The 16712-nt window shown below is 35.0% G+C and overlaps 2 protein-coding genes across 3 annotated transcripts; one reads left to right on the top strand and one right to left on the bottom strand.

The window, feature by feature from the left end:
- Positions 1 to 1723: 1723 nt before the first annotated feature.
- Positions 1724 to 11879, top strand: LOC100811104 (DNA mismatch repair protein MSH6). The gene is made up of 21 exons (XM_006604676.4): positions 1724 to 2788; positions 3261 to 3357; positions 3558 to 3660; positions 3742 to 3795; positions 3888 to 3962; positions 4069 to 4137; positions 4272 to 4355; positions 4541 to 4735; positions 5137 to 5639; positions 5736 to 5865; positions 6519 to 6610; positions 6717 to 6895; positions 6971 to 7173; positions 7261 to 7362; positions 7885 to 8047; positions 8506 to 8795; positions 9663 to 9800; positions 10166 to 10245; positions 10375 to 10474; positions 10738 to 10867; positions 11396 to 11879. The coding sequence occupies exons 1-21, from the start codon at positions 1987 to 1989 to the stop codon at positions 11626 to 11628; spliced, it is 3822 nt and encodes a 1273-aa protein (XP_006604739.2). The 5' UTR covers positions 1724 to 1986; the 3' UTR covers positions 11629 to 11879.
- A 138-nt stretch (positions 11880 to 12017) lies between these two features.
- Positions 12018 to 14246, bottom strand: LOC100527142 (C4HC3 zinc-finger-like motif-containing protein). Of its 2 annotated transcripts, none has more exons than NM_001354767.1 (6): positions 14007 to 14246; positions 13805 to 13876; positions 13152 to 13222; positions 12858 to 12987; positions 12373 to 12453; positions 12018 to 12272 (listed from the first exon to the last, which is right to left on the bottom strand). In NM_001354767.1, the coding sequence occupies exons 1-6, from the start codon at positions 14139 to 14141 to the stop codon at positions 12114 to 12116; spliced, it is 648 nt and encodes a 215-aa protein (NP_001341696.1). In that variant the 5' UTR covers positions 14142 to 14246; the 3' UTR covers positions 12018 to 12113. The 2 variants fall into 2 exon arrangements, with proteins under 2 accessions (NP_001341696.1, NP_001235517.2); NM_001248588.3 differs by having other exon boundaries at positions 12373 to 12416.
- Between the last annotated feature and the right edge of the window lie 2466 nt (positions 14247 to 16712).

The raw sequence follows: 16712 nt of genomic DNA, 5'->3' as shown, positions 1-16712 counted from the left end.
TTTAAGCTAAAAAAAAATTGACAAACAATTTTCACTTTTCTTTTTAACCTCTTATTTTTAATTTTAATTTAAAAGCAACTTGAAAGCTAAAAAAAAAAATAGTATGTTTTCGTAAAATTGTTTTTGGTGAAACTGAAACCCAGCAGAAGTTGAAAGGTTGAACTTCTTTTTCCCTTTTTAACGTTTTTCATTATGCATGTTGTTTCAAAGAGTTCCAATTTCTTCAATTATAGGATCATTTACAAACTTACAGGGCATTCCTATATTTGACCATTCAGAGATAAGTTTCAATTTCTTCAAAATACATAGTTAACGCATGCACATTAATAAAATTAGCAATTTGAGCTATTTCCATTATATATGTGCAATTATCTTAAATCCTACTTAAAGGCACATAGTCCATGATTATGCTTTTGTGCATATTATATTTATAAACAACTGTTCATAAAAAATCTATAAACAATTAAAAAAAGACAATACTTAAAAGAATTTTTTTAATGTCATTACCATCAAATTTTCAAATTAAACCATGACACGTTAATGCTTTTTAAATTTCTCCTTTTTTAAATATAGGCTATTTAATGTTGGAAAAAGATATCTAATGTGTCATTGTTTAATTTAAAATTTTGATGACAATCATATAAAAAAATTGAATAAGAAATTATTTGTTGTTCACTCTTTAGTATATATTCTTTTGATGGCTTTAAGCAAAGCCTCTTTGTTGATGGGTTTGATTAAGTGATCGTCCATTTCAGCTTCAATGGACAATTTTGTCTCTTCCCGTGTATTAGCCGTTAATGCAAAAATAGGAATGTGAACACCATGAGACTTCTCAATCTCCCTTATCTGTCTCGTAGCCTCATATCCATCCATTATCGAATCGACATCTGTTAAATCACCAAAACTACTAGTTAAGTTCATAGCACCAATGATTAGTCATCTTAGTGGTTATGTACTTCAAGCATGCATAATTATACTTCCAAACAAACATATGGTTTTATAATCAATTGCACAATATTTAAAATAGGAATAGTTGCTTAAAGCGATGCCAATCCAATTCATATATTTCTTAATAGAAAACAACAAACCAAATAAGCAATATCAAAAAGAAAAAAATGACGAAGATAAACACTAGAAAAATTTACACTAATAAATTATTAATAATAAATAAATCTAACATTATACCTTAATTCAAAATTTTAAAACTCAAATTTATAGGTTTTACTAAGATTTATAAATCTTTTTATTCTTATTAATATTTCACCTCACACACTTATACTTCAATACTAACAAAACTAACAAACTAAGATAAAAAAATATAAGAAAAATCAAAATATGAAGAAAAAGAAAGGAAGAAATTGCCCACAAGACCATGAAATAACCAAATTAAAAGTCGAAATCATAATATACAGACATTACTACCTGGCAGTCCATTAAGATGAAATCATGTGGAGGCTGTTTGGAAGAATTCCTAGTTAGACATTCTTCAACTATTTGAACAGCTTGTTCACCATTCTCACATTCCATGACAAAAGCACCAAACCAACCAATCCAGAGTAGACTTAGTTATCCTACGTAACAAAACAATGTCCTCAACAACCAAACATTTCATACCTCACAAGGGTTTTTCATTGCTTGACTTTTCACACTCTTCGGGTGGTCGTTGGGCATTGAGTGGGATGAATATCCTTTTCCATATTTTAATTTAATGGAAATTCAAATATAGTATACATTAGTGGAATTTATTCTATGAAAAAAAAAAGATTGGTGGCATTTGTTTTCCTTTTTGACGCAGAGCATGCGCACACGGCTCAAAAACTGAACATCGAGTCTCATAGTAGTGAATTGGTTGTAAAAAATAATAAAAACAAAAAAAGAGGGGTGAATTCCCGCCAAGCCCGAGAAAGAATTCCCGCCACCGCCACCATAACCTGTCCCTAACTCTTTGAGTCACTCATTCACTGCACTCATTCACAACACACAGCAATGGCTCCTTCCCGCCGCAACACCAACGGTCGATCACCGCTCGTCAATCAACAGAGTCAAATCACTTCCTTCTTCACCAAATCCGCTTCCCCTTCGCCCTCTCCCACTCTCTCCAAAACCAACCCTAACCCTAACCCTAACCCTAACCCTAGTCCCACCCCTGCTACTCCTTCTCCTCTCAATCCCAAACGCTCCAAGCCCCTTCTTGTAATCGGCGCTTCCACTTCTCCACCCTCCGCTTCGCCTTCTCTCTACTTTCAAGAGCTCATTGGCCGAAGGATCAAGGTTTATTGGCCCTTGGACAAAGCCTGGTACGAAGGCTCCGTCAAATCCTTCGATAGCCTCACCTCTAAGCACGTGGTTCGTTACGACGATGGCGAAGAAGAATCCCTCGACCTCTCCAAGGAGAAGATCGAGTGGCTTCAGGAATCGTCTTCCAAGAAACTTAAACGCCTGCGTCGCGGCGTCCCCGCCGTTAGGAAGATGATGATCGACGACGACGACGAAGAAGTTGAAGAAGAAGAAAGTCACAAAAAAGATGATGATGATGATGATGATTCCAATGACGAAGATTGGGGGATGAAGGCTGCATTGGAGGATGCTGGGGATGCCGAAGAAGATACGGATTTAGAGGATGAAAACGACGTGGCAGAGAGGGCTAAAGGGAAAAAGGTAGAGACTAAAAAGCGGAAACTAAGCGGAACAGAGAAACAAGAGCCGGCAAAAAAGAGCAAGAGTGGAGTGGAAGTTGGTAAGGGAGCTTTCAAGCTCTCAGTGTTGGAGCCTACGAGTAATTTGGAGAGTAAGTGATGGAGTTCATTGATCAAGATTTCAAGCAGAGAAACTGTTTATGAATTTTCTGAGCTTAATTTTGGCGTTCAGATATTGAACCTAGTGTTTGTAGTTTTTCATTTTCGTTATTTTTTTATTAGTGGTGGGTAGTGTGGGCGTTAAAAATCGGAATTTTCAAATTTATAGGTAAAAACTAAAAGCACATGTTGTTTGTTACAACATGTGACATGTAACTTGTTTGTTTGTTTCAATATCAGACATATTGTTTGTTAAATGAGGGACTGGCCAAAAAGAATAAAGCAAAAGAAGTCAGTCTTATAGTTGTTTCTCCAATGGCTAGTGTTTTACTTTATGCATTTTTTTTTCCTGTCTTCACTGGCATCATTATCTGGATGCTCCTACAAATTCCATTGGATGATGTCACTAGGAGACTGAAATGCTGAGATCAATATGTTTTATAATTTATATTTTAAACTTTGCAGTTAAAGAGACATCTAATGGCACTGACAATGTTGCGATTACTGAGATCTCTGAAAGATTTGCACTGCGTGAAGCTCAGAAATTGCGCTTCCTGAAGGAGTAAGTTCTGATTATAGTGTAGTGTTTCTAGTTTTTCCATGGATAAATTCCCTCTGTCTCTTAAAAGATATTTTGATGCTATACCGTATTATGTGTTTGCAGTTATCACTTATCAGCTGTTAGTGTCACTTTTTCCGTGTAATATTTTGGTTTATATTATAATTTTTATGATGCTATCTATGTATATGGTATTGGTACAGAGATCGCAGGGATGCCAAGCGAAGGCGACCAGGGGATGAAAATTATGATTCAAGAACAATCTACTTGCCTCCTGATTTCTTAAGGAGTTTGTCAGATGGTCAGGTAATTACTGCTAAAGCAGTCCGGCGTAATTCTCAAATTTTCAATGGTGCAGCAATTAATATGGTCATTTGATGAATGCAGAAACAATGGTGGGAGTTCAAGTCAAAGCATATGGACAAAGTTTTGTTTTTCAAGGTTTGAGTTGGTTAAGTTTTGTTGGTGCCATTATTCCATTCCTTACAAGTTACAACCAAATGAAATATTTTTCCTCCCTATTGTTGATGCAGATGGGTAAATTTTATGAGCTTTTTGAGATGGATGCACATGTAGGTGCGAAAGAGCTTGACTTGCAGTATATGAAGGTGTGCATTAGTGTCTAGAGTTGTTGATTTTCTTTAGAATCTCAAGGTCCTATATTTGCTTCCTCTAAATAATGCATGCTTATTGGTTTACGTGTGACTCTTTTAGGGAGACCAACCTCATTGTGGATTTCCAGAGAAGAATTTCTCAATGAACGTGGAGAAACTAGCTAGGAAGGTTTGTCTCACAAATGACTCCCCCCCCCCCCCCCCCCCCCCCTCTTTTCATCTCAGATACAGACTAATTACTTGTCTAACAAGCCAACCTGTAACTAGGGGGGAGGAACTTACTAAGTTTCCATGGTTGAGCAGGGTTATCGAGTTCTTGTTGTAGAGCAGACTGAAACACCTGAACAGCTGGAGCTTCGTCGCAAGGAGAAGGGCTCTAAAGATAAGGTCTGATTACATCTCACAATAACCAGAGATGTCATTGTTTTTATTCTGTTTTTTGTGTTGTGCCTTATACTCTGTGTTGAGTGAATCTTATTTTATATCTTTATTTTGTAAGTTATTTTTCTTGCTAACCCTAGTGTTGATAGAGAAACATTGGTCTCTAACTTTGATTTTATTTTTCCTTCTAGGTTGTAAGGCGTGAAATATGTTCAGTGGTTACAAAAGGTACATTAACAGATGGGGAGTTGCTGTCAGCAAACCCAGAAGCTGCATATTTAATGGCCCTGACGGAGCATCACGAAAATCACCCAACTGAAGTTTCAGAGCATCTCTATGGTGTTTGTATAGTTGATGTTGCCACAAGTAGAGTCATTCTTGGACAGGTATGACTCTGTAGATGCATTCTAATTCTCTGGCTAAATTTTACTAATGCATAAACTTATTCCAAATCTTGGATGAGATCTGCAAATGCCATCTAGCTGTGAAGTATCTAATTCTTCTACTTCTATTGGGAATGGAAAGAGATTGGGTGGGGATTGGGGGTTGATATGTCAAGGATTTGTGCTGGTAGCTGTATAATGTGTTTGCTCAAAAAATAATCATTCATTTGGTTGCTTCATTCCTTCCTCCATTTGCTTTAAAGATATTTTGTAATTTTAAAATTTCATGAACTCATTTGGAAAGTGAGCATAATATGCATGCTACCAAACATAGACCTAATTAATTTGCTAATTGATCATATTTTCACTTATGTAAAAATAGAGTTGGCTTCTCTGTTTGGCAGTTTAAGGATGACTTGGAGTGCAGTGTCTTGTGCTGTATCTTATCTGAGATCAGGCCTGTTGAAATTGTGAAACCTGCTAAACTACTCAGTGCTGAAACGGAGAGAGTACTGCTGAAGCATACCAGAGATCCTTTAGTGAATGAATTAGTTCCAATTGTGGAATTCTGGGATGCTGACAAAACTGTGGATCAATTAAAGAGAATTTATGGGAACTCTAATGATGTTAGTGTTAACAATAATGAGTTAGATTGCCTGCCAGATGTTTTACTGGAGCTGGTGAAAACAGGTGACGACAGTAGAAGTGCACTTTCAGCACTAGGTGGTGCTCTGTATTATCTGAGACAGGCTTTTCTAGATGAGAGATTGCTTAGATTTGCAAAGTTTGAGTTACTTCCTTGTTCTGGTTTTGGTGATCTTGCTTCAAAACCCTACATGGTTCTTGACGCGGCTGCCCTGGAGAATCTTGAGATTTTTGAGAATAGCAGGAATGGAGATTCTTCAGGGTATGTTTGTCATATGGTTATCTGCACAGTTTCAGTTTTAGATAAGATGGGTATTTTATGTATATAATTGTACTGAAATAATGATGCTTCTTGTAGCACGCTCTATGCCCAACTAAACCAATGCGTTACTGCTTTTGGAAAGAGATTGCTAAAGACTTGGCTTGCAAGACCATTATGTCATGTGGAGTCAGTTAAGGAACGCCAGGAAGCTGTTGCAGGTTTGAAGGTAGGTTCATTGATCATGCATTTTGCTCCTTCAAGATAGAATGAACTTTACAGAGGCCCTGTTGCTATATCATACACTAGTTAAGTCAAGCAGGACTCTAAAACTGTTTATTTTAGGTAGCTATACTTGTTTATTCTTGTTTGTATTTTTTTAGTATTACCTTTCATTTTGGCCCACTTTTGAATGTTCAATCTTTTAATTGGTATCTCTTTTTGGACTACTAGCAGTCTAGCACTAGTCATGGGATATTGTGGTCATTTCAAATAAATCTGAAAACACATCTCCTTATCATATTAGTTTGTGTTTATGGCATAATTAGTTACTAACCTCTTATTTCCTAGGGAAATGTACCCCTTGTTCCTTGTAGACCTCAGATCTAGCAGTTTACTTGATTTGCTGTGTTCAATTATATATAATATGGGTATATGTAATGTGTTAAATAATATATAATGTGGGTATTTTTTAAAGCTTGTGTTGAAAATGTGCATTTCTATTTATGTTGCTTTTGAACTGTTAATAAGATAGAAGGTTGGTGCTATGTACGGTATTGACATCTACTAGATGATATATGTGGCTAGATTGAGCTGATGATAATCATCAAATAGAACCAATTTGTAATATTGAGTGTTTTTGAAATATGATTTGCTTTTTAGGGAGTTAATCTACCTTCTGCACTAGAATTTCGAAAAGCATTATACAAGCTACCTGACATGGAGCGGTTGCTTGCCCGCATCTTTTCCTCTAGGTAAAAATTATTGTGCAACAACTCTGTAATACCTATATGGACCATACTGATTGTCACCATCTTCAAGTATTTAACTATATACGCACCTTGATTTTCATGAATGCAGTGAAGCTAGTGGAAGGAATGCTAATAGAGTGGTTCTGTACGAGGATGCTTCTAAGAAGCAACTGCAAGAGTTTATTTTAGCTCTGCGTGGTTGTGAACAGATGGCTCAAGCATGCTTTTCACTTGGTGTCATTTTGAGTCATGTAAAATCTAGACAACTTCATCATCTGTTAACACCGGGTACAGTAGTCTCAATAAATGTCATAAAATTATTCTTGAACTGCTGTTTGATGTATTGAATGCTGTTAATTGCAGGTAAAGTTCTTCCTGATGTTTGTATGGATCTTAATCATTTCAAGGATGCCTTTGATTGGGTGGAAGCCAATAATTCTGGGCGTATAATACCTCGTGAAGGAGTTGACACAGAGTATGACTCAGCCTGTAAGGCGGTTAAAGAGATTGAGTCCAGTTTATTGAAGCATCTTAAGGAACAAATGAAACTACTTGGAAGCACATCAGTAAGATCCCTATTGAAACAATTGGAGTTTAATCTTTTTATATTGGATAAAATCGAATTTTTGAATGTTCTGATTTATCAATTACAGATTACTTATGTCAATGTTGGAAAGGATACATACCTATTGGAAGTTCCAGAAAATTTGTCTAAGAATATTCCTCGAGATTATGAACTGCGCTCATCCAGAAAAGTAAGAAGACAAACAATGCTCTGAAAATTTTATCTCAATTAAATGCAAAACTATATAGAATTATTTATTTGATTTCTATAAGTTGAGTCTACAATAATATTTCATTGTTTGTCGGCTTTACTTGTAAATAATTTTTGGAAAGCCTTCTTAATTGCGGGCACCCCTAGCCTGCCTTAGTTGCGGTTTCTTTGGGGGGCTGTTTTAATTGCAGTTTCAAGGGTGGTGGTTAGTCCCACATTGACTAGAGATATGGCTTAAATAGAGCTTATAAAGCTTGGGCAATTCTCACCTCACAAACTAGTTTTGTAGGATTGAATTAGGCCTTAAGTCCAAATTCTAAGATGGTATTATAGAGCCTATCCTAGATCTATTGTTGGGCCACCTGCATTTGCCACACTCCAGACTAGCCTTGAGTGTGAGGGAGTGTTGGAAAGCTGCCTTAATTGCGGGTCACCCTTGACCTACCGTAGTTGCTGTCAACATAAGTGAATTCTCTCATTTTTCCATATCTGGTGTATGCAGGGCTTCTTTAGATACTGGTCTCCAGATATTAAAGTTTTCTTAAGAGAGCTCTCCCATGCTGAATCTGAAAAGGAGTCCTTGTTGAAAAGTACATTGCAGAGATTAATTGGGCGTTTTTGTGAACATCACGCTAAGTGGAAGCAGTTGGTGTCTACAACTGCAGGTACATATTGTGGTCCTTTTGAATCATTTTGTCATGGATGTGCAATTATCCAGTTACTGCTCACACCCACTATAAAGTTCACAAGCCGTAATTTTTATTATAATGACTTTCCAGCTGCCCATGGAGGGAATTTAGTTTATCTTAAACCAAGTTTCTTCTCAACAATAAGGTGACTACTAGATTAAAAGAAAAAGTGCATAATTGGGGAAGATGCATTTCTGTAGTACATGCTCCCCTTGTTACCCTTTGTGTAATGTCTGTTGTTTACTACCTATATTTTTTTCAGCTAAAATCATTTTCTATTATTTTAGCCTTTTTATTTGATTCAATACGTGCTCTAAGTGCCTTTACCTGGGAGTTTTTAAAAGATGAATTTTTTTAAGCTGCATTTTAATAGAAAAGTAATAGCTTTTCTTTTACATGGCTTATACTGGATATTACATTACTACATGTTGCAGAACTGGATGTCTTGATCAGTTTAGCAATTGCTGGTGACTACTATGAAGGACCAACATGTAGACCTAGTTTTGTAGGCACATTATGTACAAAAGAAGCTCCTTACCTCCATGCCAAAAGTTTGGGACACCCAGTCCTTAGGAGTGATACCTTAGGCAAGGGTGACTTTGTACCCAATGACATAACCATTGGTGGTTCAGATCATGCTAGCTTTATTCTTCTAACAGGTCCTAACATGGGTGGGAAGTCAACCCTTCTTCGTCAAGTTTGCTTGACTGTGATTTTGGCCCAGGTGAAGCTTTCAAGTCTTGTTACATTTTTCATTATCTATTCTTTGCCTTTCTTTTTTGTTTGGGTGGGGGTAGGGGCGGAGCCAGAAATTTGGCTTGAGGGTGCCAACATAATTTAATAAATAAATTTTAATTCTCTTGCATACATAACATATAAAAAAAGTTTAATATTATATATATATATATATATATATATCTAATTTTTTTATAAATAAAATAAATATTACTATACCGATACAAAAATAATACTATTTTTTATTCTTCATATAAAAAACGATAAATAAATTTCTCTTGTTCTAATTATAGACTCATTTCCAAATGTGTTTTTTACAGCAAAAAATATGTTAATTATATATTTTCTTAAATTGCGATTTGCGAATAATGTTATTAAATACAATTACTACTTAATTATTTTTATTAGTTTTGATAAATTAGTTATTTATTTCATGTGTGTGTGAATAAAGGTAATAATATAAGAAGAAATAAGTTAGACAGATAAAATAATTTTGGGTAATTATATGTAGATCTCAACATCAAAGTTGTCTACTAAAACTTATAATTCTCTTTATCTTTCTTTTTCTATCACATCAAGTTACTTATGATACTTACACTTTGCTTTCTTCTCCCTTTTATCTTTCTAAATCAATGTCAACTAATATAATAAATTCATATATTAATTTTCAATAATTTTTATAAATGTTAAAGGAGCCATAAAAACCTTGGGGGGCCATGGCCTCTGCCAGTCCCCCTCCCTCCACCTATAGGTGGAAGGGGGGGTTGTGTAGAAAGATTGGCCTTGCACTTTTAGTCTTGTCTTAAATAAGCCAGTTTTTTTATCTGTGGAGTTACACTTTTAATTTCTTATGCAGGTAGGAGCTGATGTCCCAGCAGAAAGTTTTGATTTGTCCCCTGTTGACCGGATTTTTGTTAGAATGGGGGCCAAAGATAATATAATGGCAGGCCAAAGTACATTTTTAACTGAGCTTTCAGAAACTGCATCAATGCTGGTAAGATGCCCCTTTGAGTATCAATTTGTATCACTTGAAATTTGGGTTCTCGTAAGTCACTAGACCGCCGACCCCACCTAGTGGGATAAGACGTTGTTGTTGTTGTTGTAAGTCACTAGACCACAACTGTAAAATAGTTACTAGTATTATATTTCAAGAAAACTTTTATGCCTTGGTCTTTTTTTCTTTAGAACTCACTCATCTGTATAATGTTTTGTCTGCAATGTGGATTAATTAGTTGTGTGTATTTCATGAAGCTTTATTGGCCCTTTTATTTGGCTTGTTATGCATTACAGATGCATGTGAATCTAATCTTGTTAAACCATTGTTTCTTTCTAATTATGTACTTTTGATGGTGAGTACAGTCATCAGCTACTTGTAATTCATTGGTGGCTCTGGATGAGCTTGGGCGAGGGACTGCAACTTCTGATGGGCAAGCCATTGCGTAAGTGTCTATTGGGGGATTAGTTGGATATGCTTTTGTACCTTATGGTTTCAGTATTCTTGATTAATTTTATAGCTTCTGGTGAGTCCATCTCCTGATTCTGCCTTCCTTATTTCAAATATTTGACAGGGAATCAGTATTAGAACATCTTGTGCGGAAGGTGCAGTGTCGCGGATTGTTTTCTACCCACTATCATCGATTAGCTGTTGATTATCTCAAAGATCCGAAGGTATTACCAGTTTTTTATCCAGTGTAATCATCAGCAGTAAATTTTCACGGTCTAATGCTTGCTAGAAACATTTTAATCTTGGTTTTGTTAATTTACTTGATTGCCCATAAGATTGGCAGTCATGACATATTTAGATATGATATCCTATAGAAAGTTTACATTATAGTGATATAGTGTAGTAATTTGTTCCATCTTCTGTTCTGGTCAGTTTTAGTTTCAAACTTAAATCATATTTCTGAATTAGCTTTTTTGTGCTTGTAAAGGTCTGTCTCTGCCACATGGCATGCCAAGTTGGTAGTGGAATTGCAGGTTTAGACGAAGTCACCTTTCTTTACAGGCTTACCCCCGGTGCTTGCCCCAAGAGCTATGGTGTTAATGTTGCTCGGATAGCTGGTATGTTTTTTTGTTTTGAAATATGACAAACATGGGTTATGCTCCACTATAGTAAGGGTGGTAAAGTGCCAAATTATAACTGTTGATTAGAAAATTTATACTTAAAATTTTAATAATCTCAGTTATAAAATGTATATTGTATTTGATCCCAATTTTAACCATTATTTTTCCAATCAACCGGTCTGCTACTAAATTTAGTAGACAAATCTGAGATTGATAGTTGGCATGTTAACATCTGCAGTTCATTAATTTTTGGTTCATTGACTTTGAACTCTGGGACCTCGAACTTGAGGCTTGCTATACATTAAGTCTTTGCCCAACCTTGCTATATCGAAGCTTAAACTTGAGGCTGACAATCTCAAAATATATTATCAAAATGAGTTGCATGTCTATACATGACTTTTGGATCACTCTGGAAAACTATTTACCATTGTTATGCCAATTATACTGTGTGCTAAGCCTCATTTAATGTGTTTTATAATTATTAACAAATTCATATTATAATAAAGAAAATTAATTTTATTTCAGGCCTTCCAACTTCTGTGCTTCAGAAGGCTGCTGCCAAATCCAGAGAATTTGAGGCCACTTATGGTAAATGCAGAAAGGTATCTACTGTAACAAACTCTCCCAATAAAAATTGGGTTGATGAGATAGCAGCAATCATTCAAATATTGAACAACGCGGCAACACAGGAAACCATTTGCGTTGGTTCCCTAAGTGAACTTCAGGATAAAGCAAGAGAACTAATGCAAGGATGTTAAATTATTTCAAGACAGATATTATTAGCAATCCTCTTAATAGTGGTTATTCATTATTTTGAATTTATGGCCATATTCTACGTTGATATCAATCCTGATAAGATATGGCCGAGTCTTGATTGTATGTTGGCTGTCCAACATATCAGTCTTGTTGGAAGTGTGCTTGACGACCCATTGTACATGTTTTGCAGGTTATCTAGTAGATTTTTTTTTAAAAGTTGTTAATACAAATGCCAACTCGGTTGTTCCTTCTATTTGCAAGTAGTTGATACTTTTAATTCTTTTTTTATGATAATAACTAACGGGGCCATAAGCCCTAAGTACCTAGTGCTTTATTCCTAGTCTTGGGCGGGGTGGGTAACAGTGAATATTGTATACGACAAAGGCGGGGTGCATTTCGATCTAAATTCCATTATCATAAATTATGCCGCAAAATGTTATTTGAGGAGCATCAACATAATGCTCTGACACACTAATAGGCAAATAATCTAGAAATGTCTTGAATTTACATTATGCTGTATATCATTTTCGTCATCTTCGTCATAGTCAGAATCCTGATAGTGCTGAATACTGTTCTGAATGGCTCCGATAATCTTAATAACTATGTACATTGGTATAATAATTCCGCTAGCCTTTAATATAATTACCTGCATCAAAAATGGTATATGAAGTTTCATTGGTTTAGCTCTCCGTAGGCAAAGATTGTAAATGTTTGTTTTTATTTAAAACGGGAAAACAAGTACTTACAGTTAGTAGTGTAAATGGGTAATCTTCCGTTCCATATGTGAGCACTGCGAAAAGATGCCTTACAAGTAAGACTAGTGTAAACTGCAGTCCATCAAATGGTTAAAAAAAAATTATTATATAGGTTGGGAGAAATTCCAACTATCAGGTTAAAACACGAGTCAACAAGAAGTTCCCTCTTAATCAGTAACAGTCACATCAAGAAGACAAGTTTGTTTGAAATAGAAAAATGTGAATTTCAACTCTTGGAGCCATGCCAGTGGAACGCCACTGGCAATGCAGTTGGCAATTGCGACAAGGAGTCTGAGTGGACTTTGACTCACTTGAGGATGCAATTTGGTTTTATTCTTAATTAATTATTGCACAACTAAAGCCATGTATCTAGCGCATTGCCACTGCCAGTTAGCCTTGGCTAATATTAAGATGAATGAATTTGATTAAAAAGCACGACGCGTGAAAATAAAAAAGCTAATAAGATGTATGCTTACAGCTATTGCAAGTGATCGACAGCAAGACGCGCTTCTGTCAGCGGCAGAACTGCATTCAGAGTAATCGCTTTCCATTTCCACTCCTTCAACCATAATCTCTATTCTTGCGTTTGACGGTTCTTCCTCCTCCCTTTAAAAATATAATAATAATATTCTCAGCTTTACTCAACAACATATTTTATTAGTTGCTCCCTCTCACGTAGCAAAGTCAAGAATTCACATTATGAAATGATTGATTAAATAATTAGTTATAAGTTCACTTTGATTAAATTGAACGCGGGAATGGAAAAGTACCTAATGGACATTGTTTCATCATTTATCTTAGACTTCTTTGGCGGAGGAGCTGTATATCCGGGTTCATATTGCTGCAAAAACAATAAAATAATATTATCAATTTGCGATCATCACACCTACAGTACCAAATAGATAAATATGCAATGGGGCGGTTCATTGCACGTATGATAAAAATAAAAAATTCTAGTCCCCTTTTTCCTACAGTACCAAATGAAAACGAAAACTAAAAAAGACAAATAAGAGAAAGTTCGTCTTTCAGAGAAACCAATACGTGTTGATATTGAAATAGTATACTAATTAGGAGAGACTTCAATACTGAGCAAAGTTAAGCAAAAGACAAACACAAAAGCAACTGCAGTTCGAAAATAAACAAAAGGGGAAAGGAAGAAAGGAACTTGTTATCGTTTCCATGTCAAAATCAGATAGGGAAGCAGTAGCACACCCAATCACCATAACAACGACACCAAAAATTAGGTACACACGGATAACTCTTTCTTCCTTTTTTCTTTTTACAAAAAAATGAAGAAAAAAAAAACAAATTGATTGGCATCAAGAAATCAAATTTTATTATAACTTAATAAAACAGAATGAAATGAACGTTATGCCACAAAGTGCAAAAGAAAAAATGAAAATTGAATGATCAAAGTTCATACCTGGAGACATATTTCACAGGTTGTATTTCCTTTTTCGTTGCACCATCTCTGTATGCAATCTCTATGAGCAAACTGCGCAACAAAAACGCAGTTATTGATGAGAATTAAAAAAAAATCAAGGAAGCATAATAATAGCTTAATAACAAAATAACAAGTGCTTAAGATTAAGAAATTGCGTCTTATGTATTCTGTGTTTACTTACCTTAACGGTCCCAGAACAAGCACAAGGTGCTTCCAAGGTTTCTACGCTTTCAAACTCTTCTTCATGACAAATTCTACAACGAGGACTCGCAGAAAGTAATTTCAAATCATCGACTAGCAGGACAACCTCTGCCATATATTTCACACCCAATGATCTCAGTTTCTTCAAATTTCAGCCTTTGTTTTCAAATTCTGTCGGGTACTCTGTTTTTTCGTTTCCTTTCTATGCTTTCTCTTTCTCAGTCTTCTCAGGAATCTGGAGTTTATATATGAAAGCAAAAACAAATAGATTTCCAATTTTACCCCTGTTTTATTTTTCAAAAAATAAAAAACAATATGACCTAATTTCAAAAGAACCTAACCACGAAGGCTAGCTTTGACCTTATGAACATGGCAAAAGGGACTTGCTTGCAACACAGGATCAAACAAAAAGATTCTTTAATTTCCTTTAGGTTTGGAGCAGTAAAGATTGTTGAACAACCGAGTTAATTTTATTCAGATTCCTTGCTTATAATAAATAAATAAATAAAAAGTCTTAATCTATGGCAAATTGGGAAAGAGAGAAAAAAAGTGGAAAGAAATGTATATTTTTTTCTACTCTTTTGTAAGGAAAGCATAAGCATATCTAGGAGTGAAATAGAGCCTATCATATCATAAGATTACCTACCCATTTTGTTTTCTCCCATGGAAATGATTTAAATTTTATTTTTAAGAGTGTTAGTAACATATTTATTCATACATATTTTTTTATTGATTAAAATATATTAAAAAGTATAAAATTAAAAAAAAATCATTAAATAAGATCTAAGATTCACTAAATTTTATGTTTTTTTAATAAATTTTAATAAAAAATGACATATTCAAAAAAAATGTGTTATAGAGTGTGAATCTAACATTTCTATTTAATTTTTAACCTATCTATTATACACGTCCTTTGACATTTTAGAGCATGTTTCATTTATTAGGTGCTCTTTTCAATTTTCCAGTTGTTTGGTCAGATATGCATCCGTTGACAATAAATCTTAAATCCCAATGTGCACCAACTAACTATTGCCTGTTCAAAAATGTTATCTTCCTTTTATCACTTTTTTCCCCTTACTTTCCCAGTTGCAAAAAAATAAAGTAGAAAGTTCCAAATGGGAAATTGTTCTACATTTTAGTGGTTGCTGTTGCCAAATCAGTATTTTGATTTTATGTGATTTGGTGATAAACCATTGAGTAATTGTCTAAATTCCTACCCATCAACGGATTTGATTATCCGTTAAAAAGTGGTTGCACGTTTTGCATGAAAAGATGTAAACATTTTTTTTACGTTAGGTTTCACGTCCTATGTGAATAGGGACTTAAGTATATGCCAAATAATTGACAAATTCACACCCCATCTATGCCTAAAAAAGAAGAAAAATACGAGTTTGGTTTCAATTTAATGAAGGAAGGATTAACATTAAAAACAAAAACAAACAGGATGAAGCATCCTGTGCACCTTTTTATTTGTTTATTTCTTGTTGGGAGGGAAGGGGGCACGATTGCAAATTATTACATCTATCAAACAAAAATTTATGACACTGAGATACTTTTTCCCTAGTGACCCTCCGCGTACAGTTCGAAAATTGCCCTTTCCAGGTTTAAATCTGGGTCCTATGATCCTTCACCAACGGTAACAAACGTTCAAAACAAACTGAAATTTGAAAATATCATATAGGCCCCACTTTTTAGTTAGATTAATCACCAAAGCTAACAGCCCTAATGCATCATTAGACTGAGAAATCCTTATCATTTCCCTAAAATAAATTTGAATTTATCCAACAATTATGAGCAATCCTTATCATTTAGAAGAGTCTCAACACACAAATCACAAGTAATAGGGATTGAATTTGCACTTTCCTATGGGAACTTTTCTGTAAGCAGTGGTCGGCACCAAGTTGCGCCTGTGGGGACAATAACCTTACACTGAGAAAAGTGGACCTTATCTATCCAAATTAAAATTCTAATTTGGCACCTAACGATGATGTTATTAGAGCTAGCTAAATAGCAACTTCCACGTATAAGAAACCCAATATCACTAATAAAAATAAATGGGGTCAGCGAAATTAACTTCCATGCTAATTGATCATTTTATAATTAATAATTGTACTTTATAAAAATTAAGAAAACGGATACTGTAATTTACCTTGCCTAAAAAATCATTGCAATTAATCTATGGAAGTTGGGAGATATTTGGTGGTGGTGGTTTGAAAACGAAGTTTGTTCCGTGCTGTTAGATCAAGCTAATGCTGTCACTGTTGAGTTTGGTTTAAGCCAAGTCTTTTGTAATGTAACTAAAAAGTGTCCTCTAATAAACAGAATAAAGGGGGAGCAAAGCAATCACTCACCCAAAGTTTTTAAATTTAACTCATTCGATAAGGTGTGCAAACTAGAAAGGTATCCTTAGTTGTTGAATGCCGATGTCTTAGCTTCAAAGTTCATGCATTTGTATGGATAATATCATTCAGACTGAGGTCATATAATATATTGGATAAATAAGGGAAAGATAGAAACATTTTAGATAAGATTGCCTATAAATAATATAAAGCATTTATTTTGTCACAACTTAATAATCTATTTCCCATAAGAGGAGAGGAGTGTATGGACGTATTTCAAAGTTCTGTTGGCGCATTTGTCTGGACTGTTGTTGGGTATTTTCTCGAAGGTTGTTGCTTGGGGCACC

This window comes from Glycine max, chromosome 19, assembly GCF_000004515.6.
Source record: "Glycine max cultivar Williams 82 chromosome 19, Glycine_max_v4.0, whole genome shotgun sequence".
Classification (NCBI taxonomy): Eukaryota; Viridiplantae; Streptophyta; class Magnoliopsida; order Fabales; family Fabaceae; genus Glycine; species Glycine max.
This window is presented reverse-complemented; position numbering and strand designations above follow the sequence as displayed.

Bases quoted from the DNA above. Each gene is read 5' to 3' on its own strand.
- LOC100811104 (XM_006604676.4), top strand. From the start codon at position 1,987: ATGGCTCCTTCCCGCCGCAACACCAACGGTCGATCACCGCTCGTCAAT. The intron at 3,358-3,557 runs GTAAGTTCTGAT...GTATTGGTACAG, and splicing joins AAATTGCGCTTCCTGAAGGA to AGATCGCAGGGATGCCAAGC. The intron at 8,048-8,505 runs GTACATATTGTG...TACATGTTGCAG, and splicing joins GTTGGTGTCTACAACTGCAG to AACTGGATGTCTTGATCAGT.
- LOC100527142 (NM_001354767.1), bottom strand. From the start codon at position 14,141: ATGGCAGAGGTTGTCCTGCTAGTCGATGATTTGAAATTACTTTCTGCG. The intron at 13,877-14,006 runs GTAAGTAAACAC...TTTGTTGCGCAG, and splicing joins CTTGTTCTGGGACCGTTAAG to TTTGCTCATAGAGATTGCAT. The intron at 13,223-13,804 runs GTATGAACTTTG...TTGTTTTTGCAG, and splicing joins CCTGTGAAATATGTCTCCAG to CAATATGAACCCGGATATAC.